Source organism: Fundulus heteroclitus, chromosome 20, assembly GCF_011125445.2.
Source record: "Fundulus heteroclitus isolate FHET01 chromosome 20, MU-UCD_Fhet_4.1, whole genome shotgun sequence".
Taxonomy (NCBI): domain Eukaryota; kingdom Metazoa; phylum Chordata; class Actinopteri; order Cyprinodontiformes; family Fundulidae; genus Fundulus; species Fundulus heteroclitus.
In genome coordinates, this window is record NC_046380.1 from 3,351,215 (window position 1) to 3,375,337 (window position 24,123).

The window sequence follows — 24,123 nt, forward strand, 5'->3', positions numbered from 1 at the left end:
TCGCTCCTCAGTGACCTTGTGGTTCCTCTCATCCGTTTTTGGTCAGTCTTTTGTGAGCCATTAATTTGTAGCTGATTGCAGAACGGCACATTTTCAGATCAGGACTGAAACAGTTTCTCAAAGAAGACCAGCCTTGTAGTCATCATTAACAGCCGACACATTATAGTTATATTATGATGGTTTAGTTTTAATCTGGTCTGTTTCAGGTGATTTTAAGCTTTATGTCATGTATGATCTATTATATCTTTGTTGCTATGTTGTTTTACTCTGTTTTGAACTGTTTGATGATGATAAAGGCCCATCTGGGGAGGTGGATTGCAAATTAGTGAGTGCTGTTAATGTTATAAATTGTAACCCATGCAAAGAAACATTGAAGTGTTAGTAATATATTTTTTATCTAAGGTCTTATTGCCATTTTTGTTGTTGTTCAAAGCAAAATCTGTTTTGTAAAATCTCTATTTTCGACATCCATATTCTTCACGAGAGATTTGCTTGGTATACTTAGAAAATAAATTATAGATCTGATTCTATAAAATCAACAAAAAATAAAGAATATACATTTTTTAATTCTTGTTTTCACCAATAAATTGAATTGCAGTTTTTTTCTGAGAAAAGGGGGATTGCAGAAAGAAGGAAATACAAACAGACTTAGTCGACACGAGGGCTTTTATTCTGTCATAAAAGTGTTGATACCCGTCGTAAATATGATATTATGTTGAAAGTTCCCATGTGTAAACATAACATAGAAAACTGCCTGATCATAATAACTTTATGTACGTGTGCTAAAAGCTCAGCTCAAAGAGAAACCTAAACTTTAACTTGTGAGTTTCATAGCGGCGTTAAAAGCGTTACACTCTTGTTTCAGTGCCGTTCCCTTCGGTGCAGTCCTCTGTGATAAAGTGCTTTCATGCTGTGAGTTTTAGGCATAGTTACAAACCAAGGTGGAGAAGTGAGTCACCTTTCACCGCGCTCACTGCATGTGGTTTCCTGTAACTGGAAGTTGTACTGCAGGGATGGGGAGCTTTGCAGGCCCTCAGCTGCCCGTTTAGCAGCGGGGGTTCCCCATCCTGCAGAAACAAACCGTTTTAAAGAGCCGACACTGGCAGAAAGCGCAGACGTCGCAGCACACATTGCCTGGAGATTTACAGCTTCCCCAGAGGGGGACGCAGTTTGCAGGAGGAGGAGGAGGAGGGGGGTGCTTCTTCACAAATTTGCTCTGTGAGAAAGAAGAGAGAGACGGGGACAGGGAGTTTTAGAAAGTGGTGCAAAGATGCCATTTAATCTGGTAGGTGTAACACTCAGTTCTTATAAAAAGATAAAAACAGACAAATAAACTGAAAAAAATATTAGAAATTATCAAATAAGGCAAGGAAAGTTTATTTATATAGCACTTTTCAGTAACAAGATGATTTAAAGTACTGGTAAAAAAAAAATTAAAATAAGTGGAAAAAACAAACAAAAAAACTCTGACAAATAATAAAAGATAAATTATTTTTGTGGATGGGAAACCCAAGAAAAGGCTAAGTATAATGAAAAAAAAGAAACTTTATGCATATAAATAAGTAATATATATAGATAGATAGATAGATAGATAGATAGATAGATAGATAGATAGATAGATAGATAGATAGATAGATAGATAGATAGATAGATAGATAGATAGATAGATAGATAGATAGATAGATAGATAGATAGATAGATAGATAGATAGATAGATAGATAGATAGATAGATAGATAGATAGATAGATAGATAGATAGATAGATAGATAGAACATAACAGCTTGAACATAACAGCTAAAAAAGCAAAGAGATAAATGACAAGGACAGAGAAGGAAAAGGAAAACAACGACCACAACCCAACAAAAGTAAAACATATTATTAGTATTAGGTCCAAGGAAGAGTCCCAGCATGCACCATGGGTCTGACTGATTAATTGTGCAACATCCAGTTGAGGGCTGGATTATTGATATTTGCATCTCCGTATGTAAATACCCACAAAGTGTACTATCAACTTTATGTTCTTTGGTAATATTTAACAGCTGAGAATACTTTCACCGACCTTTTTTTGCTTCTTTGCTTTTTCTTTCTTCCTGGGAGATTTTGTCAGCTCTGAAAAACAACACAAAGAAGCTTTAATCCTCCGGAGACATTAATGTAAATGCCGCTTTGAGCAACTTGTTTTTAAAATGAAGGTGCAAACACTGGAGTTCATATTTACCCACAATAACAACAGGGGGAGGGTCTATCTGAAGGCTTTGAGACAAAGCATTGGAAGCAACGACCCTATTGGTTGACAGCCTGTCATCAGGAATCATGTGGGCTGAGCCAAGGTAGTACTGAGTCACAGCGAGGACAAAGCAGCCCAGCAGCAGGAAGGCATGCATCTTTCTCTGGAACAAAACAAAGACATGCCTGCCGCTTATTCATTTGAACACACATTTATGCATATAATCAAAGATATGCAGCCGCTTGGTCAATCAAAGATATGCAGACTAAACATTTCCTGTTCTCTGCATCGGAGTAATGAGCGAGATTGCAGTTTTAAACTTTAGATTCAGATGTTCACATCCTTTTCCTGCAGGTTTGGTGGAAATGCTTTTCAAACTACATGACTTGGGTCAGACATTTTGGGTTTCTTTCCAGAAGCTTCTCTCTAGTTTGCAGCTTTTCACCTCTGCCCACATATTTTCTACAGGTCTGAGATCAGGGCATTGTGACGGCGGTTCCAGAACATCGACTTTGTTGTGACCTGTTTGTGCTCGTTAGCGTGACCTTCTAGCTGCTGGATGATGCAGAAAATAAAGAGGTGTAGACGAATAATCACGTAGCAGCTGTGCGTGGTTTATTGAAGTCATTCCTGTAGAACAAGGAAGTAGCAGACCAAGACGCTCCATCCCTGACCGATTTAAAACTGCTGGATTATATACAGAGTTACTAATAGTCTCCTGGGCCTCTTCCATTAGCAGGCGTTGACCTCTCTGCTGTTCCATAAAAGAAACTACATTATTATAGGCATGCTTTTATATACATTGTATTGATATTAATCGGTCTGGTAATCACCATCTCAATAAACACCCAAAAGCATCAAAATCATATACAATTATACCTCTCTATTGAAAAAGACCCTCTCCTTTGCAGCCGCTTGGTCCCTCCCAGAACGTTTATGAGCCTGTTTGTTTCCCCGGGGAATCTTTTGACTGCGCACCTGAGAGCACACACATTCAGACAGGTGAGTTACCCACACAACAATTTATGCACTTTGTGGCCAGTTCTCCCATGCACCATAGCCTGTAGATGTTTGACACTTCATATTTCTTCCCTACCAATTCATCCGCTGCATTAATTCCCGCTACTGCAGCAATTTAACTCTCCACTCTCAGGTGGCGTCGTACATTTTTGTTTCATCCACAAGAAACCACTCACCAGATAGCGATAAATAAATTAATAATAATTATTACTGACATGCAAATTATTTTGTGATGTGCAAACAGAATAAAATAAAGTGCAAAGTGCAATGACTCATGTGCGTTATCACTTAAAGTGCAAATTTGTAACAGGCAATATATATATATATATATATATATATATATATATATATATATATATATATATATATATATGTATATATATGCCCATAACCTTAGCTAGAATCAAGAATCTTTATTGTCATCATGTGACCATCATGAAATTTTGGTGAGAGACTGGCTCAGAATTCACACAGATTCACACCTAACAAAACATGATGTTTACATCAAATGCACCAACAACACTTCATGAGAAGCTAAAAGCGAGCAAATAGTCCTTAGCATCTGGTATGGTTTAAATGTCAAAAAGACAGTAGTAGTCAGTTTACATGAGGACAATATTCTGGAATTTAATGAATATATCAGACAAAAAGTTAAAGTGGGCAAATAGTCGTGGCCGAGTGGTTAGAGCAGCGAGCTTGCACTCAGAGAAGGTTGCAAGTACCCAGTTCGATCCCCGGTCCCGGCACTCTGGGTCCCTGAGCAAGACCCTTTACCCCCAATTGCTCCCCAGGCGCCGCACATGGCAGCCCACTGCTCCCCAAGGGGATGGGTTAAGATGCAGAAGTGAATTTCTCCATTGTGAGATCAATAAAGTTTACCTTAGATATTTGATGGAACTCACACATTTATGTTCTGGCAGTTCTGCAGGCTTGAATACTACCTCTGTTTGGAATTGAATTCCAATAAAGTTTGAGAGAGAACATGCTCCTTGAGTGACTTTGTCTTTGACTAATGGGTTAATGATTATGTTGTGTCTTGGGACACATGTAGAACTAATCAGTGTTTAAATTAAGCTTTCAATTCATATAGTGGCATTTTTTTAAAGGTTACTTTATACTTTTATACTTTAAGTAGTTTTTGGAGCACATACTTTTTCACTTTTACTTGAGTAAAGAGGTCAAGTTGATACTTCAACTTTTACCAGAGTGTTTTTAAACTGCAGTATCTATACTTCTACTTAAGTAACAAATGTGTGTACTTTTGACACCACTGCTTAAATGTGTAGATCATATTAATGCAATTCAGTTCAGTTTATTTATTTGCCGTCAATTCACAACACGTCGTCTTCAGGTAGTTAAGACAGCATGTGTCTAATCTTTCCTCTCCTTTGCCATACAACACTGTCACACTGAGACACAGGATGCTTTCAGTTGTAGCTCTCTAGAAGTTTATGAGCAATTTAACCAATTATTCAAAACCCAGCAGGTTGCATCGAGTCATTGACTCCTCCTTGATGAGCATGGAGCTAGAGTGGAACGTTGCTGGCATCGTGTTGATGACTTTGCAGCAATCCCTCATACTGAGCATGCGTGAAGTGACAGTGGAGAGAAAAATTCCCCTTTAACAGGGAGGAGAACCTCCAGCAGAACCAGAACCAGGCTCAGTGTGAACGCTCTTCTGCCACCACCACCACAGGAGTTTAATATTAGATCACAGTATGCTGGTGAGCCAGGCTACTTCGCTCTTAAGTCTTAAACTTCTGATCTTTGAGCCATTAGGCTGGGAGAGAAAAACTTCACTACAGGATTTTTTTTCCCCATCATTACCTTTCCTGCAGTATTTCAGTCTATCGTTGGTGTGTTTTTCTTTGACAAAAGTAGCTTTTTTTACCCTTTTATAAGCATCCCCTTCACTGTGAGTACAAATATACTTACGCCCACATGCTGCCAATGTTTTGTAAGCTCTGCACCGATGATCCTAACACTGGTGCAGAACACCTTTGGATGCACCTACTGAACTGCTTACACACAGTCAACCTCTCACACTATCTGCCTTAACAAATTTATTATTTTCTGGCCCAAACATGTATTATAAGAAACCAGAAACACATTTTGCCTCCACTGGAAATATAAAGATTTTTTCAGCGCTTTCACAGAAATGTTCCCTGAGATGGTTTATTCTCAGGGATGCACTGATGTGAAACTCTGTGCCAACTACACTATCCCCTGTTAATATTGCTGTCATGGTTGGTAACCAGTATTTACCGATATTACATTTCTACCATTTTGACACCAGGAAAAAAACGACCGCACTGCTGACATTGTTTTTCCTTGTTTTGGTTAGAGCAGCTGCAGGACATCCTTTAGGCTACCATTCTGGAACCTGTTCTCAAATCTTGCAGGAATTAATAAATGTTGGCTCTATAAGGAGCATCGATCTCCTTCTTGATCATTAAGGAAAATAGTTGTATTTCTACAACATACTATCCAACCCTGTGTTTAATCACTGTCACTGCCACATGACCAAACTAATGCCCCATGGCCATCCCCTTGTGTATCTTTACTTAATCTAGAGCTATATAAATAAAGCTGTAGGTAAAGTAGCTGTTGAAGACTGTAAAAGTAGTCCCCCCCTCTGTTCTCACAGTGAGACGAGCTGTGGCGTCTCTGCATTTGGGGCCAGTGGGGCCCCATAAGATGTCGCTGTGGAGCTCTATGTTCATAATAATCAATACGACATGAGCGTTCTTTATAGAGCAATATTGTAAAAACAACAGATTCCCTCACCAATAAAATTCTGTTAGAAACATTTGTGTCTATATACCTAAGTCTGCCAAGAAACTAACAAGCTCAGTAATTAAATCCTCTTGAGGTCAATTGATATTTAAATAATGAACATCTGGAATCACACTGAGCATGCCCAGTACGCTCTCAGTAGACAGCTGTGGGGCAGAAATCCTACGGCCCCAAGCTCTGATCGTCCAATCAAAATGCTTGAATTGCACACGTTACGTTTACGTTCTGCTGGATAGTGTGTGACCATCTAATCAAGGTAAATTTATTCGTATAACACATTTCAGTAAAAGGACAATGCAATGTGCTATGCATGATTAAAACATAGGAAAATAAAAACAGAATAAAAGCAAGTAAAAACAGATGGAATAAAATGTAGGAAACTTTAAACAAAATGAAACATAGGAAAATGTAAACTAAAAGCAAATAGTAATCTAGTGTTGGTTGTCCTTGCTGGCTCATTGAAGGGTTGATGTCAATCTTTTCTATGAACAATATGAGTGAGCCTTTGTTTATAATTTTATATATAAAAATTAAATTATATTTAGCCTATATAAAATGGATTTTCTAGTGTGTTGGTTTATGCAAATGTATCTGTTTCATTTAAAATTGATCAAAATCTGGTTGTGTGCATCACAAAAAAATAGCTGCCACTAATAGGTGTTGAGTTTTTGTTCCCCACCTAACTCATCATGCCAGAGACGCCACTTGAAACAAGCCAGAAAAAGAGGCTAGGGAAGCTGAAAAAAGGATTGTTGTGGGAGTTTTAGGGTTGAAAGGTGGCAGACCTCAGTGACAACGCAGGATATTTCTAAATTATCTGACAAGGAGAAGCCACGGAAGTCCTTGTGGAGTTGCTGAAAAACAATGAAGGGACATCTGGACTTAATTTCTTGGCCCTTTGCAGCATGAACCCGACCACAGAATCATGGAAAGAGGAAAAAAAAAAGACATCAGCAAATGTGTGGTAAAGATGCATTACAAATAATGAGATCCTTTGGATCTATTTTGGGTAAGCCGTGTTTAACTACATGTTTCTAGTCTGCTTAGAAGAATGTGTGCAAGGCCTGAGTGGGAAGACATAACAGGGATCCCGTCTTTCCCACATGCAACAAACTCATCAGGCCAAGAAGACTCTTGTTTTTTTAAAGAACTAAATCTATGAAATAGATGTTCAACTTCGGTTCCTTTTCCAATACAGCTTTTTTTAAGCGCTGAATTAAGAAGGGAGTCAACAATGATTTGTTCAACCCACAGTGTTCCGGGATCATTTCTCACACATAAGCTGCACATATGTTGTTTGTCAGTGGATGTTTTCTTCCTCCAGCTGACAAGTATTAAATTATTCCATATGTATTCCAGCAATGTGTGAAACGCAAAATCATCCTCAAATTATGTTAAACTGGATGCTTGACAAAATGAAAACCCAACAAATAGAACAATTTCAGCCAAGTGAGAAATAAAATATGATTTCATCCTAAAGCAGATCTCTCCATATTGTTTAAATCACTGGATTTTCACAGTCCTCAAAACACAGTAAGAAATATTTATGCAAAGTAACAAAAGATTCTATGAACATGCACATGTTTACAAAGGAATTGAAAAATACATGCTTGTGTTTTCTGAGAATTGTATTCTTTCTTTGGATGTTATCCCATTTAAACAAGAATGTCAACACATTGACTTGAAATGTGAATTAAAAAAGGAGAAATAATCTTTTTCACAAACTGAACCAAAACATTTGGCTGAAGATTTAATTTAAAATATTAAAACACATATTTTTTTTTTATTATTACATCTTTTTTTCTTCTGCTTGATTTTATATATTTTATTGTAACAGCTAAATGAAAAAAAAAAGATTTCTTAAAAATATTCTGCTGTACATCTTCGCATATGAACTGCACAGACAGAGAAATAAAAACGCTGCCCTTCTCAAACCGACTCCAAAAGATGCCAAAGACTGTTGGATTGTGGGAACTGTAGTTTTTACTGCAGGGTGCAACATTAACATCTGCAAGAAGGTTCAGAAAGGTTCATGTCATATAGTTGCCTCCAGATATTCTCTCATTTCCCTCAGAGACAATTTTCATCTAAAACGTCAATATGATCTCTAATCGTTTTGCCCTGAGCTGCTGACCTTTCCATTCAAATCTCTTCTGGCCCCCATGAGACGTTGCTAACGCTGTGTTACATAAAATGTTGCTAACAACATCATGTATACCCTGGAGGTAAAGAGCAGCTTTTTACTGCCATGATTGATTTTTCTCTTCAGTGGCCTTAATGTCTCTGAGATGACTTTTGACTAGAAGGTGTTTATAAATGCATGCACCTGAAGATGTTCTACGATCATCTGCAGAAAGTAAGCTAATATCGTGTAGTGCAACCGAACAGGTCCAGGGCCTCATTGATAAAGCTTGTGTTATTAATAAAGCACAAAACGGGGACTAAATCTTGCCTATGTCACTTTCCACACAAAAGCAGTGATCTATAAAATAAAGACTAACTTTACATCAGAATGTGCCGTCCATCACGCAAACTCTGACCCAGGCCTACGCTCGTTCTGGAGATGGTGGAAATTGGTGACAGAGAAGGTAAAGTGGTGAATTGTAGCCAGACTGCATCAGGATTCCTGTCAGATGTTCAATTTCTCTCCATATCACTTTAATCATAGATTAACTTCATTGTAAGCATTTGTTATTCGTGCTCCCGCTGGTGACACATACTAATTCAAAAGGACCTTATAAATAAATAAATAAATAAGGTCCCAAGGTTTAGAGTAACTACAAAGAAAACACATTACAATGTATTTCTAATACAGGAACGTTTAATTAGTTTTAATCTTTTTACAAAATGAAATGATTCAATACTTAAATAAATTGACAGAGAGCTTTACTCCCCAATGGTAGACCCAAAGCTACGCCGTTGCCAACCACAGATACCAGTCACACAAAGTCCAAAATTAACACTCAGACACCAAATGCGAGTAAATTTTCCGTTTGGCAAGTAAATTTCAGAGAGCTAGCTGCCACATGGCGAGTAAATGTTTACACCCTATAAATTGTGTTTTTCAGTCATCATCTGGGTGGATGCTTCCTCATGTTCCTCTGCTTTCAGCTGGTATGACAACAAACACAAACACTTGCACATGTGAAGCGAGAACTACAGCAGCTACGTCACGTTCGTTTGCTAACAGCTAGCGATTAGCTCAGGCTAATTATGTAGCAGCATTATGTGGAGATATTTAGCAGGAGTCAGTCAGACTTACTTTGGCCGGTAAAAAATATAGTTGACCGGTTGATTTTTACGTCTACTGGTGAATCAGGAAGTTAATTTCGGACACTGCAGTCACAGTGATGGAGGTTCTGGCTGCCTGGTCGGAAAGTAAAATGGATCAGAGACAGATGGCGCACTAAATTTCAACGATCCTGCATTATGGCCGAACAAAACTAAAACTAAAACGACTATTTCTGAAGGAGTGAACATCATACGTCACAAAATGGATACCTTTCTCGGAGAGGGCAGAGGAATTACCAGCAGATGCAAAGAGCAGGGTATTTGCCTTATTATTATTAACTGATGGGCAGAATTGATAGAAACTGGATAATAAATAGCAACTCAAACATTACTGATGGGTATCAGGATAGGGAAAAAAGACAAGCTTTACACATTTGGTAGCTCTTTAATAAGCCGTGCATGGATGAAACTGTTGAAAGCATTCTCTCTGTCAAAAATCACCTGAGAACACCTTGACCCACATCTGGTTGGATTTAAAGCTACTCCCATTATGTCTGGTACTCTACCCCAAAGAGGGTAGTTACATTTGAGGGTCAAATGATTTAAAGACATAACCGCCTAGACAGTTTACAATTACAAAAGATATTTGCAGATGTGTGAGAAAATCATGAAGTGAAGTCTCGATAACATCTGAGGTGCCTTCTCTGTGTTGTACAGGCAGGAACATTAGAACGGCACCTGGAAACTGCAGAATTAGGTGGAAAAATCCAACACATCAAACATTTTGGCCAATATGAAACAAGAAACTGGGAACTGTTTAAGAGAATTTGCTTCCGAGATAAAATCCATTCAGTAGAAAGTCTCAGGATTGTCTTTTTACACAACAGCCCAAGGTTTTTGTCTCACACATGTAGCTGAGTGTGTTTAAGATGAGGCCATTTGTGATAGAGATGGTGTAAAACCTTGGTGAGAGGTCAACGGGATCAGAACGCACCAAGTCCATCTCTTTTATTACACGAGATACTTCTGACCACAAAATAAGAAAAGCGTCTCTAAATGTATGTTATGGTGATGATGTGGTGCTGAACGGAGAGCTCCTATAAGGTCACATCTGTTCTTTTTGCGCCGAACTGCAGTTTACAGCTTTTCTTTCTTACCTGAATCAATTTTTCCATTGTTTAAATTCCTCTTTGGGCTAGACAATATATCCATTATTTATCTAGATAAAATATCTCATGAAGTATAGGATAATTTCCAAAAGATATGCAGATGAACTTAAAGCCATGAAAGCTTCTAACAATTTAAAAAGATCTAAAGGATATAATAAGTAGTAATATTTGGCATAAGCAAGTTAAAAAGCTGAACTGTGTGCAAAAACAGAGCAGCAGGAATGACATAACTCGTCCTCACCCTGACAGCCTGAAGGTTTCTCGCTCTTAATGGAAACAGGCTTAAACGTCCCCAAAGTAACCAGTTCCTCCAGGAAACAGAGGCTGCTTATTTATCCGTCTTTTTACTAATTTTGTCCTGAGTGTGTATGAAAACAGAGCATTTAGCTGTTGTCACGTTATATGTTATATTTTTTTACATGTGTCTTAAATCCGACCCCCTTCCTCGTATTGAATGCTTGACGTGTAAACGACATTTTCTGCAGAGGTGTGACGATATGCTCGGGGAAAAACGGTTGTGGGGTTTATTGCTGTGGCTGATTTTGTCCTTGACATTTTGGTTCTGTGCTGAGAACAGAATAAAAGAAACCCTGCGTGTCCTCAAAAGGAACCCTAAAAACGTCGAGGACACACTGACACACGAGCAGCTTTTTGCAAGAGGCAAAGAGGAAACACTTCTTTATTGCCTCCTGACAGAGTTATCCAGAACCCTGGAGACGGTGCGAGTATTACCCAACAACTCCTCGTTCTGCCTTTTGACCTCGCTCTTTAGTCACATACCGAGTGGATCATGTCATTTATGACTCCACTTAAAAGATCAGCGTATTCACCCTAACAACGCTGACAGGGAGCACGTTTTCCTGTGGCCACATCAGGGTGTTGCTTGCTCTAGCACTGGTGCATTTTGAAAAAAAAAGTTATTTAAGAAATGGAGCAACACCAGAAAACACAGAGGAACGGTTGATAAGCACCAGAAGTATGTGCAGATGTGAAGGCAGATACACAGAAAAGAACGACGCAGCGAGAACAGAGATTTGTGTAGCATTCCTTCTGCCAGAGTCATTTAGATAGTCCGTCATCATTTCTCTGTTAGAGTTGAGATGGAGTAAAACGAAACATATACAAAAATAAAAGCACACATCAGCATAAAGTGGAAGGAAAATTATATGATTTTTACAAAGAGGACAGCATTTATCAGAGAAGCAGAGACTCACAGTAACTGTGGAGGAGCTAAAGAGACCTGCGCCTTATATGATATATTATAGTTTACCGTTGTGCTTACTGACATGTGCTACAATGCGCTCAAAATCTGTTAAAATGTGTAAGTACGACTTTGGTTAGCAACGAAGCCGCTCAATGGATATTAGGAGCATTACGGTACACTGTGTCACTGCTATAGTACTATAAACTTCTCTGAGGCCAAAAGTCTTGACATCAAACTGTTTTATCTGCTTGATTCACTGAGCTGCTCCAAGCAGGCATTCTCCAGGACGCAGCATCACAGTCTCTCTCTCTGTTCTCACTGACAGGTGGGAGCCTGCTGGAAAAGAGACGGCTCTAGGTGCTCAGCTAGCTAATCACACATTTTACCATCCGTTCCGCCGCTTCGTCGCAATGGCAGAAAGTCTGGGAATTGTAGGAATTTGCTACAAGAAATGTAGTTACGCTCCATTATGAAGGTAAAACTTCAGCAGAGAGTCAGCGCAGAGTCCGCCAAGCTCACAGTATGCGCACAGTGGGATATGTGGGAGCCTTTAGGAGCCCGCACCTGGAGCACACGCTAGCAACAATAAGCCTAGTAGTAAAAGTTAAATTTATTTTGGCAATATGTTAGAAACAGGGCAGTGTAGTCCAGCTACTCTGTCCTCCTGACAGAGAAGGATAGAGAGCTGAGGACGTGGAGGAGTGATATTACACACTTGTGGACAATATTTAATGTGCCTTATAATCTGGGGCGCCTTATAGTACAAAAAATATGGTACTACCGGGCTGCAGGTAGCAGCCTGGTAGTACCATAGCCATGCGTCTGTGGAGAGGTTGTTTGGTTTCTCCAATATGCTCAACACAGGAGAGCTACCTCCTCAGGTCAAGACCCTGCTGTCCACTTACACCTAAAGGACAAAGGACACTCTTTTGAGGACCAAAATGTTCACATTTTGGACAAAGAAGACAGATGGTTTGAAAGGGGTGTGAAGGAAGCCATCTACGTTAAGAGAGAAAGACCAACCTTAAACAGAGGAGGAGGCCTTAGGTTCCAACTCTCAAAAACCTACAACACAGCTATAGGATTAATTCCAGCCAATCGTCAACTTAACTCTCACCCTCATTCAGGTGATTAAAACATTGTTCCTTTAAGCCAAGCCAATAACAACCCTAACGAGGAGTCGTTGGCTTAATGGCTTTAACGACCGGCCATTACTAAGGGGTGGACCTGTTTCGGTTGAATTTGCATGTTATCCAAGCCATTACAGGCCTTTGTTTGGTAATGGTATAAAGCTTGTTACTCATCATTACTCCAGACTTTTGAATTGAGAAAGCTTCCGGGAGAGGAAGCGAAACGTCTTCAACTACGGAAAACAAGTCCAGTTGCTTTGTTTTTTACCTTTTTTTGGAAATCCCATGTTAACTGTGCTGGCTTCTATTCTGTGATGCATCTTCCTGTCTCTAGATCATAAATTCAATTGTTGAAACAGTTATGAACTGATTTTCCACAATTTAATATATGTGGATATCTTATTGTGTTTTGGTCATCATACTGTGTGCAGATAACATGTTTTCGTGCTGCTGGGCGATCATAACCAGCAAAGAGCTGGTTGTAGGTGAGGCCTGCAGTACCTTGGCCTCTAGGCAGGGGGCGCTCAAGGAGAACCGCTCCTGATCCTAAACTGTAGAGTGACAGCAAGTTATGGATGTATTATTAGCGAGTTTTGCTAAACAAGTAAAGCACTAAAAAGACTCTAAACATCCAGCTGGAACAGGACTGATGAAGGAAGGCTTTCCTCCCTGGCAGTGAGCTCCACTGAGACTGAGAGACTTTTAAAACTGAAGAAGATAAAGAGAACTTTTACCAGGAAAATGAATGATATTTTGTGCAGAAAGAGCGCCACATGGACTTCATTTATAAGTAGAGGTAAGACAGCGATAATTACTGATGTTTTGTTTTTGTAATGAAATGTGCGAAATGTGGGTTATAGTTTTTAAATGTGTTACAAATGCAGAAATTCATCATAACTCATAAACTGTTAACCAATCAAATGACAAATAATTTAGTTTTATTTATTTTTTTCATCAAAGAATCAATATTTTTTCCATGTCTCTTGGTGAATTGATTTGGCTCAATCCGTCTCCTTCAGCACTTTGCAACGAGTCTACTCTGTAGAGTGTATATATTTGTAAATCTGACTGATGACGTCAGTGCCTCACCAGCTATAAACCCTACCGCACGTCACTGATATCTATCCATCTAAACCGGCACGAACAGGAGATCAAAAAAACCTATATATATATATTGTCTGTTCAAAAAACAATATATCAACTTCCTTTTTATATATATTAGTACTTGAAATGTCTCCATTCAGAGAAAAGTGGAACCAAAGTCAAATTCCTTGTATCAATGCATAAACCTGGCAATTAAAGCTGATCTTAACGGCCTAGTCAAAATGAGAAGTTGAGGCGAGATATGGACTTATAGCCCAGAATCTTCCAAAATTCTGGATCCAGAAGGCTGAATGAAAACGGGTACCACATAATCATGAATGGTTATATTTCTACTTGGTAGTTAAGAGGTAACTTGTGTTGATTCATCAAATAAAATCCATTAAAACCCACTGAACATAACAAACTGTTACCGGGAAGTATTTAGTCTTAGAGAAGTCCGTGAAACAGACCCAGTGAGTGGGGGCAGCAGAATCTGGCATTAGATGAGAAACTGAATGAAGGAGAAGCCTTAAATAAAATTGTGATGATTTTAACCTAATCAGAAACAAACATTTAAATCGTTGAACAAACAGAAAACTGAAAAACAAAACTGAAAAACAAACCAGACTATTGATCCAGTTGTATTTAAGCGTTTTGTGGTTTAGAAACAATTCTCTACCAACCGAGCTCAGATGTAACGCTTCGGTTTAGTCAAGAACAGCATCATATTATACAGTCTTATGGACCTGCATTTCAAATATAATGATTAAATAAACCTTCTGAATCATCACTATTCTGTTAATTATATGGAAACAGCAACATATTCTCCTGTTTTTCACACCAAACAGCTTCTCGTTCTGCCTCTTTGACCTCCTTCACCAGACTAATTGATTTATTTTCCTGCTGAAACGTCCGGTTTCCCTGCGGCGCCCCGTGGGAACGTTGCATCGTTGCTTTGTAGAGGTTGCTGCAACGTTGGCACCAGTTTCTGTCACAGCGTCTAAAAATAATCAAGCTGCAGCTCTAACAGTTATTTACACATTTTTAAATCTGTTTCACTCAACCAGCATCTGATTCCATTCTGCGGCCATCTTTTCATTCTCAATTCATTTCCTACATTTTTATCAGGAAATCTGGGAATAAATGCCAAACCTTCTGCAATAGAGGTTCCTGAATTACTTTGTGCCCTCTTTGCTTGTAACTTATGTTTTTTATTTTTTATTTTATTTTAGTTTTTTAAACAAATCAGCAGAAAACAAACAGTGATAATATTTCATCAAGTTGATTTCCAACAGACGGGAGCTTTTAAAATACCTTTTTATTTACATTTTATTGATCTAATAAATCAGAACAAGTCATTTTGGATATTTATGTTTTTGATAACACCTCAGAAATAATTGTTGGAACTAATAACGTTCTTGACTCTCTCTGGCAATGATATTTTTAATTTTTAACTGAAGAAAAAATAATATTATTATGCCAATCATCACATGGTTAATTCTAATAATACAAAATCTACATTAATTCGTGTAAGAATAATATGAAAACTGATGTAATTCAAAAGGACTGACTGGGAGCTTAGTGATCTGTAAGTTTAAACTCATTTTAAAATATTGGAAGCTGACGTAAAGAAACATAAATTATAACTTTCTGACAATTCAGAAGAAAAACGTTCCTGAAACGTTGCTTCCTGCTGTTAAATGTCAGCGACATTTTAAAGGACCATCTTTGGAACAAGTCAAACATTTTAGACACAAATTAGAGATTTTATTTTATTTTTAATTCTGTTATTTTTATTAACAAATACTAGACATTCTCATATGTGTTTAATGGCTGTTTCAGTTTAGAAAAACTAAACTCAAATTGTTCCATCCTAATTTAGAGAAAGCATAATTCAGGCCTGGTTGGTTCATTTGATGAACCCTTAAAACATTTCGTCCACATTTAAACAGCGATAAACGCGTTTATGTGCTGAAGTCGTCTTTATCTGTCGTTGCTAGTTAAGGGTCGCGTCACGGCTGCTCACAATAAGGCGGATAATCCATTTCCCAGCGACATGAAGCATGTAAACAGAGGTCTCAGGAAATTATTCTTGGTCAATATTTACATTTAACATTTTACATCTTTAAGAATGTAAAATACATATGTAGACATTTTTATCTGGCTTTCACCCAAAAATATCGTGTTATTTCAGAAATGAGTCAAAAATGTCCAGGAGAAAACAGATCCAAATATATGAGCCATGTATAAAACATCGTAGGTTTGCTGTGAAATGCTTTCAGGTTTTAGGCATGTAGAACAGAAAAACAATAAATACGGCAGCAAATTCTGTTTCTCAGCCCTTTTTACTGCTTTAATTGCATTCATCACAAAGAAAAGCTTATATATTCACATTAACTAGATAAAACGCTGCTTTTTACTTTTTAAACCAGACTTTTTACATGTTTAACATCGTTTCACAAAAATCACAGCCAGAAACGGGCGAACAGTAAAACGCTTTGCAGCAGAACACGTTACCAAACTCATCTACACACAAGCAAAGACACGTGCAAACATAAAATCCGCGATTTGAGTTTTAAGGGCAACCTGTCGTCTGGTTTTATAAGAGTTTACCACAAATTTCATGAGTTTACGGAGCAACGCGTAAATTCTGCCGTAATAGGTTTTTGATGATGATTAAAAAGTTATTCATCAAAATAAAGATTGATTTCTTTTGGGATAAATATGTTTAAAATTATTTGATAATGTTTTTTGTAAGGTAGTGTTTAGGTTTCACCAGATTAAAGCATTAGTTAGTAGCATTGTTGTGTATTTATTTGATTTATGATAATTTTATTCTTCCTAAGAGGTCAAAGGCGATTCTTGAGAGTTTTTGGTGTTTAGAGTCTCATCAGTGAGGAAGACTAACAGAAACCGGCTTCAGTTGCTTCAGTTATCAAAAGCACCGAAACAACCATTTAGAAGAAATTCTACCTTAAATTATAAACTGAACAAAAACTATTAACCTGAGTATAAGAAATAGTGTCCCTCTGAACTTTAACTAATCATCCTCTCTGATATATTCAGATATTTTACTTGAAATTTAAACAATTAAATTTTAGGATTTTAGATTGACAAATTAAAGTATTATTATTATTATTATTATTATTATTATTATTATTATTATTATTATTATTATTATTATTATATTTTGTTTTGTAACATATTTTGTTGTCATCTTATTTGAGTTGAATGCTTTAATTGTTTGTATTGTTATTGTTCAACATATCACTTACAGCCCTCCCCTGTAAATGATGTATTGGATCTAAATGAGACAATCTGTATAAATAAAGCTTAAATGAAAAATAGAAAAATAAGATATGCATGGTTTTCCTTACTGCTCTGAGATCTATAATCTGGTATATTTTCCTTAAAGATGAATGCTGCTAGACACGTTCCATGTTCAATAAACTGGCAAACAAACCCTAAAGTCAACTGATGTTTTCCTGTACGATCTAGCATAAAATGAGACATTATATTATACTGTATTAAATTGTGTTATACTATATGATATTATTTTATATTATGATATTATATTATTCTCAAATACAAACATCTTTCAAACTAACAGAGGTCTCTGTAAGGAATCCTGTTCTTCATGACCTGATGTTAGAATAAAACAGCCGTTTGTTAGAGAATGATATGGCGTGAATATAATGGATTAGACAGCCTGTCAAACACATTTATGTTTTAGGGAAAACTTGTGGATTGTATAAATCTTGCTGATCTTAACATAATCTATTGATTAAAACGTCATATTTTGCACCAATAACCCCGTGTTTTATGTTTAGCGTTTCATCACCATTGTTTTAAGCTAACCTTTTTCTAAAGGTCACATTGACATGTTGCTAATGCTAACAGCCAGTCCAGTCAGCCTGAGAAAAGAAAACAAACTGTTGCTGTTCAGAATAAAACACATTTACTGAAATTTATTGAATAATTAACTCAAAACTTATTTTACAGTGGCAATTTTAAGATTCCTCCTGTACATAGAATGTAGTCACCTGCTTTGCTCAGGTGTGATTTTGGCTCATTCTACCAGACAAACTCTGAAGGCCCAGTCAGGCCCTTCTATAAATCCTGAGCTTTCCAAAGATTCTCTGCAGGATTAAATTAAAAAAAAAAATTTTTTTTTGGATCAACGTCTTGCCGAAAAGTCGTCTTCATCATCCTAGCAGATGGCAGCAGACTTCCTCTAAAGAAAGCCTCAGACCATGATGGCCCCACCTCCAAACTTCACCGCTGACCTGGTGTCGGCTTTAGCATCCACTGAGTTAAACTTAAAACAAGCTCAACATTCTGTTTCTTCACCAATGGAGTCTTGCGGTTGAATGCATTACTTGTTGTTTTCTTTGAAACTGTTGAACCTGCTCTTTCTAGGTCTTCTGGACAACTTTCCTTCTGTCTCATTCCATTTATTTACAGATAACTTTATCTATGGACATCAGGGGTTGTGTTTCTGTGGACGGGTTGATACCAACACCTGGTAGGAATTTCACTGTCGATGTGCTCAGGACTTAATTTACCTCCTGGTTTCCAGACAGTTAAGTTCGCCATGTTAATGTGGTAAAGGTCAGACTCAACTCACAGATTTCATTACTTTAAAACTGACATGATAAAATCAGAAATTACTCAGGACTTGGACTTTCAGGGCATTGACTCGAGAGTTCATTTAGACTTGAACCCTTTGACCGGTAAAGACATCTTACACCAAGAAGAGACCGTTACAATGAAAACTTGTGGTGATGGAACCGTTTCCGGAGCCCAATCCAGGCTGGCGTTCCCATTATTTGTCTAAACTTCCCCCTCCTGAGCGCTGCAGCTACCTGCTGCTTACCTGCTTTACTTTAGCATCCTACGATAATAACAGTGGTAGGGAGCTCCTGTCACTAAGCAGGGATGAGTGTAAAAAATTAGGAAAGAAAACAAGCTGAAGCTACTCTGCAGCATAATATTCAGACACTTTCAGTAAGATTTAAAATCCAGTAGAAGCAGGTTTCTTAGACTCAACTGAGAGTCTGTAGACAGTGGCTGCATTGAGGCTAGAGCTGCCACTCAGCGCAAAATGCTCTAAAATAGGCAGAAATCTGCAAAGGACTCCATGATGTCAGGGTGGGAAGATCTTTCTTTCTTTTAAAATTAAAAATAAAGGATGCAATATCAGTGAAATATCAATTTTAAGAGTCCCATCTCTGCTTCATGTCAAGCAGGTTGATCAGACAGAAAATCTTTGTCTTTATTATTTAGGTGTCATTAATATGTCACAAACTCACTGACTAAAGCTTCAATGTCGTAGTTCAGGTGTAATAACACTATAATGCTCAAAATAATGTAATTTAATTCATTTATAAATTTTTCCAGATAACTTGAATACATTTGTATTGAGTAGATCAATGTTTAATAAGTGTTCCCTGTACATTGAATTACTTAATTTTGGATTTATTGAATTATTTCCTACCGCTTGCTAGTAAATTCTCAGCCAAATGCCAACATTTAATACAGCAGAGGAAATAAATCAAATAAAATAGATAAAAAAAACATGTGGGCTGATAACACAGAGGAACAGCATTTAACATCCTCGCTGTTTTTGCAGTTTCATATGTAGAAATACGTCTGCATATTCTTTTCAGTTGTACATTTCTATTATTTCTGAGTATGCTGTTTTTATTAACTGTACAGTATTTCTTTCTTATGTTGTAAATGTGCCCTTACTGTAGTCTCTTATTTCTGTTGTTTTTCATATGTTTTTTCCACTTTGCTGCTGGTACATCTGAATTTCCTCACCGAGTAAAAATAAATGTTATTTCTACTCTTTTCTATTACTTCTATTGAATGAAATGAAACTTAAAGTTAGCTTAACGGGTTTGTTGCTCGCTAATTTGACAGCAGAGCCTGGGACCTATTATGACTCCAATGTAAACTAAAAAAAAGATAAAATATTATAGTTTTTTTTTTTTATTCAGATGGTTTTGTGTGTTGAATATTTCCTTAGAATATTATCATGCGAGCGCCATAAGTCTCTGTGCTCTGAGCCTGTTAGTGCACCCTATGCCAATCATAACACTGGAGAAGCAGGTCAGCACTCCTGGTATATATGGAAAACTAATTTTATTAGATTTTCTGACTATTTAGAAGTTCACTTCTTCTAGCAGTTTGTGCTGGTTGATAAAAATACCTTAAAAAATCATTTAATAATCTCTAAATTTTGGGGTGCGGTGGCGGTGCAGGGGTAGAACTCCCGCCCGTCTATGGAGGCCTCAGTCCTCAACGCAGCTCCTGTCAGCATTACTCGCCTTCTCCCTGTTTCCTGTCAGCCTGCCTACAAATGAAGCCCGCTAACGCCACAGAAATGTCACATAAATTATTAATACTCTGATTAAATTAAACATTTGGTCAGTTGACCTGTTTAAGACTTTCAGTTTGCTTGCTTGGACTTTAGACCTGACCGCTACTTTAATGCCTTTAGCGAGAAAGTATTTATTTCCACACTCCTTCATGTCTTAGCTGACATGACGAGAAACAAAAATAGAAAGAATTTCGTAATATATCTCTAATAAGCAAATTACTGTGACATTATCCTTATATTTGCTTGCCGTCGCTGTAAGACGAGCTTGAAGAACCTTAATTGGCAAACGAGAAATCATAGCTTCACATTCACGCTTCTCTAGGTTCTTTGTCGCTAAAGAGGACATTTGTCTTCAAAATCAAAAATAAAATACGCTTGGATTTTGCAAAAAGCTTGCGGTTTTTGTAAAAAGGCAAATGGCTGCATGAAAGTGTCGTTTCTCATCCTCTAATTATTCCAATAACACACATAAAAAGCAGTTTTTGCTCAACTTTCACACACGTTTAACTACAAAGAGGTTGCTTGTAACATTTATATTTGTAGCTATAAAAGAGCAATAAAAAGACACATTTCAATTTAAAATAAGCTTGGATCCAGCGATGTGCACAATGTTTTATGATTTTTAGATTTTCCTGTAAATAATTAATAATAATAATAATTATTATTATTATTATTATTAGTAGTAGTAGTAGTAGTAGTAGTAGTAGTAGTAGGAGTAGGAGTAGTAGTAGATTTTAAAGAAACAACTCATTTTTATATTTATTAAACTTGAAATTATTTTTATTTTTAAAATAAAGTTTTCCTCTTCCAGATACCAGAAACTATAAAACGCATTGCAGCTAAAGTTGGTTAAATTAGCTTAAATGTTAGTAAAGCTAAATAACGAGTAAAACAGTTTTAGGACAGAGACTTGATTGATTATATTTTTTTAAGTTTAAATTTCAGATGTTTAACAGCCTGCTGCTGATTGTTTTGGTCAGTAAAACCCAATAGGATCTAAAACTGTTCATGTAAATGTTAAACTTTATATTTGCCTTTTTAATGAGGAAACCCGATTCTGCACTAATCTGCTCAGACTAAAGACTCCAGGGTCGTTTTTTTTGCCCACAGACTGCAGTGATAGTGTTGAATTTTCTTTGTTATGTCGTTTTTAAAGATTCACAGTCCTTATTAATCAAAAAAGATCCAAAATAATGTTTTCATTCAATTTTCATTGAACTACAGATGATGCTTCACATCTGTTGTTTGTGTGCTATGAACTGAATCTGGTTCCTATTATTTAGGGGAGAAAAAAAAAAAAGCTTTAACGATATCTGAGTTTCTTAGTGATATTTTAATATTTTAATGCCACAGATCTAACAGCAGAATTAAATAATGAGGACGGCTCCCGTTCAGCTCACTGATTTAGGTTATTTCTGCCTGGATTCCTGTCTGTGAAGCTCTCTGCCTGGTGACGGTCCACGGCGGTGCTGTCGGTGGACGGAGCTCGCGCCCAACGGCGTCAGGAACGCTACGGCTGCAGCTCCTAGCTTTATCGCTTCACGGTGATGGTGTGTGAAGATGGGAATTTACTGCGCAGGTTTGTGTGGACAGCTGTGGCGTCCGGTCACACAAAGCTCCTCAACTGGATCCATCCTGTTCCTGCTTTTTACAGACAAGTGCTCCTAAAACACGTCAAGTCGGAGGGTGAAATCAGACACCCGGCTGCGCTGTAAGCCATCGCCGCGTCAGCTTTGGCTTTCTTAGCCTCGATAACGTGAACGCTGTGCTCTGAAGGCCACGGCTGAAAAATCGTCTCGAAGGAAAAGTTGTGAAACGTTCCGTCGAGCTCAGAGAAGACAACTTCAGAGATTATCTGAGAATTTCAGCGGGTGGGGTTGGACATTTCTCATCCTTCCATGTTGTAATAGTTTTGGTTCTGGACGTATCTGATCTGTGGTGTCCACGCTGCACCTTTCTTCAGCTCAAAGCTCCTCCTGGAAGAGTTTCAGGACAGAAAGAGTCTGGATTCTCCTTACCTGTGGATCCTGCGCCAGCTGTCCGACGGTACGTCACGCTCTCAGGCTTTCGCTTTCAATCGTCTCTTGAAAGTGTCGCTCTCTGCTCTCTTTTCCTCCGTATTCCCTTCTTCCTATAAGTCCTTTCTTTCTAAAGTCTCTGAATGTACTCCTCTCCTGCGTGTCTTCCCTCCTGTTTCCCCCTCAGTTCAGCCCTGATTTGGTCTGTTTTGCTTTTTTTCCAGCCGTTTTCCCCCTCTTGTCGTTTCACGTCCACTGCGGCTGATTCTCCTTCCGTCGAAGCTTTTCTCTCGTCCAGATCTTTTTATTCCCACTCCTTCCTTTCCTCCTTTATCTCCAGCTTAAAGCAGAGTACCTTGCCCTGCTTTTGAGCGTTTGATGATGAAGACGTACGGGGAGGTTTAAACTGGAGGCGGGACCAGCGCTGCAGTTTAGGGAATGGGAAAGGTCACATTTAGCTGTGGATGGACACATAAATGTGAACCAGACCCTCCGGCGAAGGCACTAGTTACCATAATGAACATAAGCTACTGTATGTAAGAGGCCAGGAGCGGCTTGGCCTTGAAATTATCCTTGGATACCTTTCATCTGTGGAATCCGTCACTTTGCAACTGTAAAACGGCCATTTTGGTCCAATGCACTGCAGTTATACATCAGCGCTCCAGAGTTACAACCACTCAAAGACTTTTACATAATAACACACAATACACGCATCAGAAAATAGTAAAGAGATGATAAAACAGGTCATTTCAAAGCTTTTTCATACGCATCATTAAACATCTCAGGCTTTTTTAATTTCTCACTTACTGAAAAGGTTTTAAACAGATGGGACACAAAATAAAGCTGGAGATACATGATATAAAAAAAGGTGAAAGTTAGTTTACAGAAAAATCCCAGCACAGCATTTCAATTATGCTAGTAGTGTGGCCTTTGACTAGGCCACTGTAGCACCTTGATTTATTTCTTTGTTGCAGATTTGGGTTGCACGGTGGCCTCGGAGCGAAAAGATTACACCGAATTGCCGTTAGGTGCGAGTGTTTGTCCTTTTTGTCTCCGCCTTGTTTTCAGATAGACTGGAGACGTGTCCAGGGTGGAGCAACGCCTCTCACACAATGATACAAAGATAGGCTCCAGCCCCAGTGACCCTGCATGGATAAGCGGGTACAGATAGTTGCAGTATGGAGGGATGCGGATCATTGTCCGTATGATGGCCCAGGTTGGTCCAGCAGTCATGTGGCCAAACATCTGAGGTTAGAACATGTTGGTACACAGTGGTAAGGTCCACAGTTGCTCAATAGATGGACACAGATCTTTTTCCTGATATGCTAATTTGGATTTTCTCCAAAGATGATGCGCAGGAAATATGGACAAACATCTCTACTTTAGTTTAACTATTTAGAGGACAAGAGTGCAAGCGCACTGCAAATATATAAATACACTGCAAACACAAAAAGTACCCCAAACACAAAAAAGAGACAAACACACAAAACACACGCAAAGGCAAAATGCTGCAGGAAGCAAAAACAATTGCAAGTTAAGAAAAGCTGCAAACTAGCTCTGCATGACAGAAGCACGAGTAGACAACGGTCTACAGACCCCAGACTGCAGCGGTTGACACATCAGAACACGTTAATACTAAGGATATATACATACTATAATATTGTTAAATATTAAGAGTTTAAAAATACACATAGGAAAAATGACCTTTTCTTTCTTCTGTCCAAGTTTCCTTCGCACTGCTGGGTTTGGTCCCACATGAGTTGGTTGGTGGTCGACTCCCCCTAGTGGTCTGGAGCACTTCTGTTATTACGGAAGTGTTTGCAGCATGTTTGCATGTTGTGTGACTAATTCCTGTGATT

The 24,123-nt window shown here is 38.1% G+C and overlaps 2 protein-coding genes across 3 annotated transcripts in view; both read right to left on the minus strand.

The window, feature by feature from the left end:
- LOC118567219 (nuclear factor 7, brain-like) overlaps positions 1 to 24,123 on the minus strand; it is a gene marked incomplete in the record, with an annotated part of 854,268 nt that overhangs the window by 756,450 nt on the left and 73,695 nt on the right.
- Positions 601 to 22,676, minus strand: asip1 (agouti signaling protein 1). Of its 2 annotated transcripts, XM_036151822.1 has the most exons (5): positions 22,265 to 22,676; positions 3,108 to 3,206; positions 2,220 to 2,391; positions 2,061 to 2,110; positions 601 to 1,216 (listed from the first exon to the last, which is right to left on the minus strand). In XM_036151822.1, exons 3-5 carry the CDS (start codon positions 2,383 to 2,385, stop codon positions 1,046 to 1,048), a joined length of 387 nt encoding a protein of 128 aa, XP_036007715.1. In that variant the 5' UTR covers positions 2,386 to 2,391; positions 3,108 to 3,206; positions 22,265 to 22,676; the 3' UTR covers positions 601 to 1,045. The 2 variants fall into 2 exon arrangements, with proteins under 2 accessions (XP_036007715.1, XP_036007714.1); XM_036151821.1 differs by lacking the exon at positions 3,108 to 3,206 and having other exon boundaries at positions 22,265 to 22,674.

Coding starts and splice junctions, on each gene's coding strand:
- asip1 (XM_036151822.1), bottom strand. CDS start 2,385: ATGCATGCCTTCCTGCTGCTGGGCTGCTTTGTCCTCGCTGTGACTCAG. Junction 2,111..2,219: donor TCCCCCTGTTGTTATTGTGG/GTAAATATGAAC, acceptor GTTGTTTTTCAG/AGCTGACAAAATCTCCCAGG. Junction 1,217..2,060: donor AAGCAAAGAAGCAAAAAAAG/GTCGGTGAAAGT, acceptor TCTTTCTCACAG/AGCAAATTTGTGAAGAAGCA.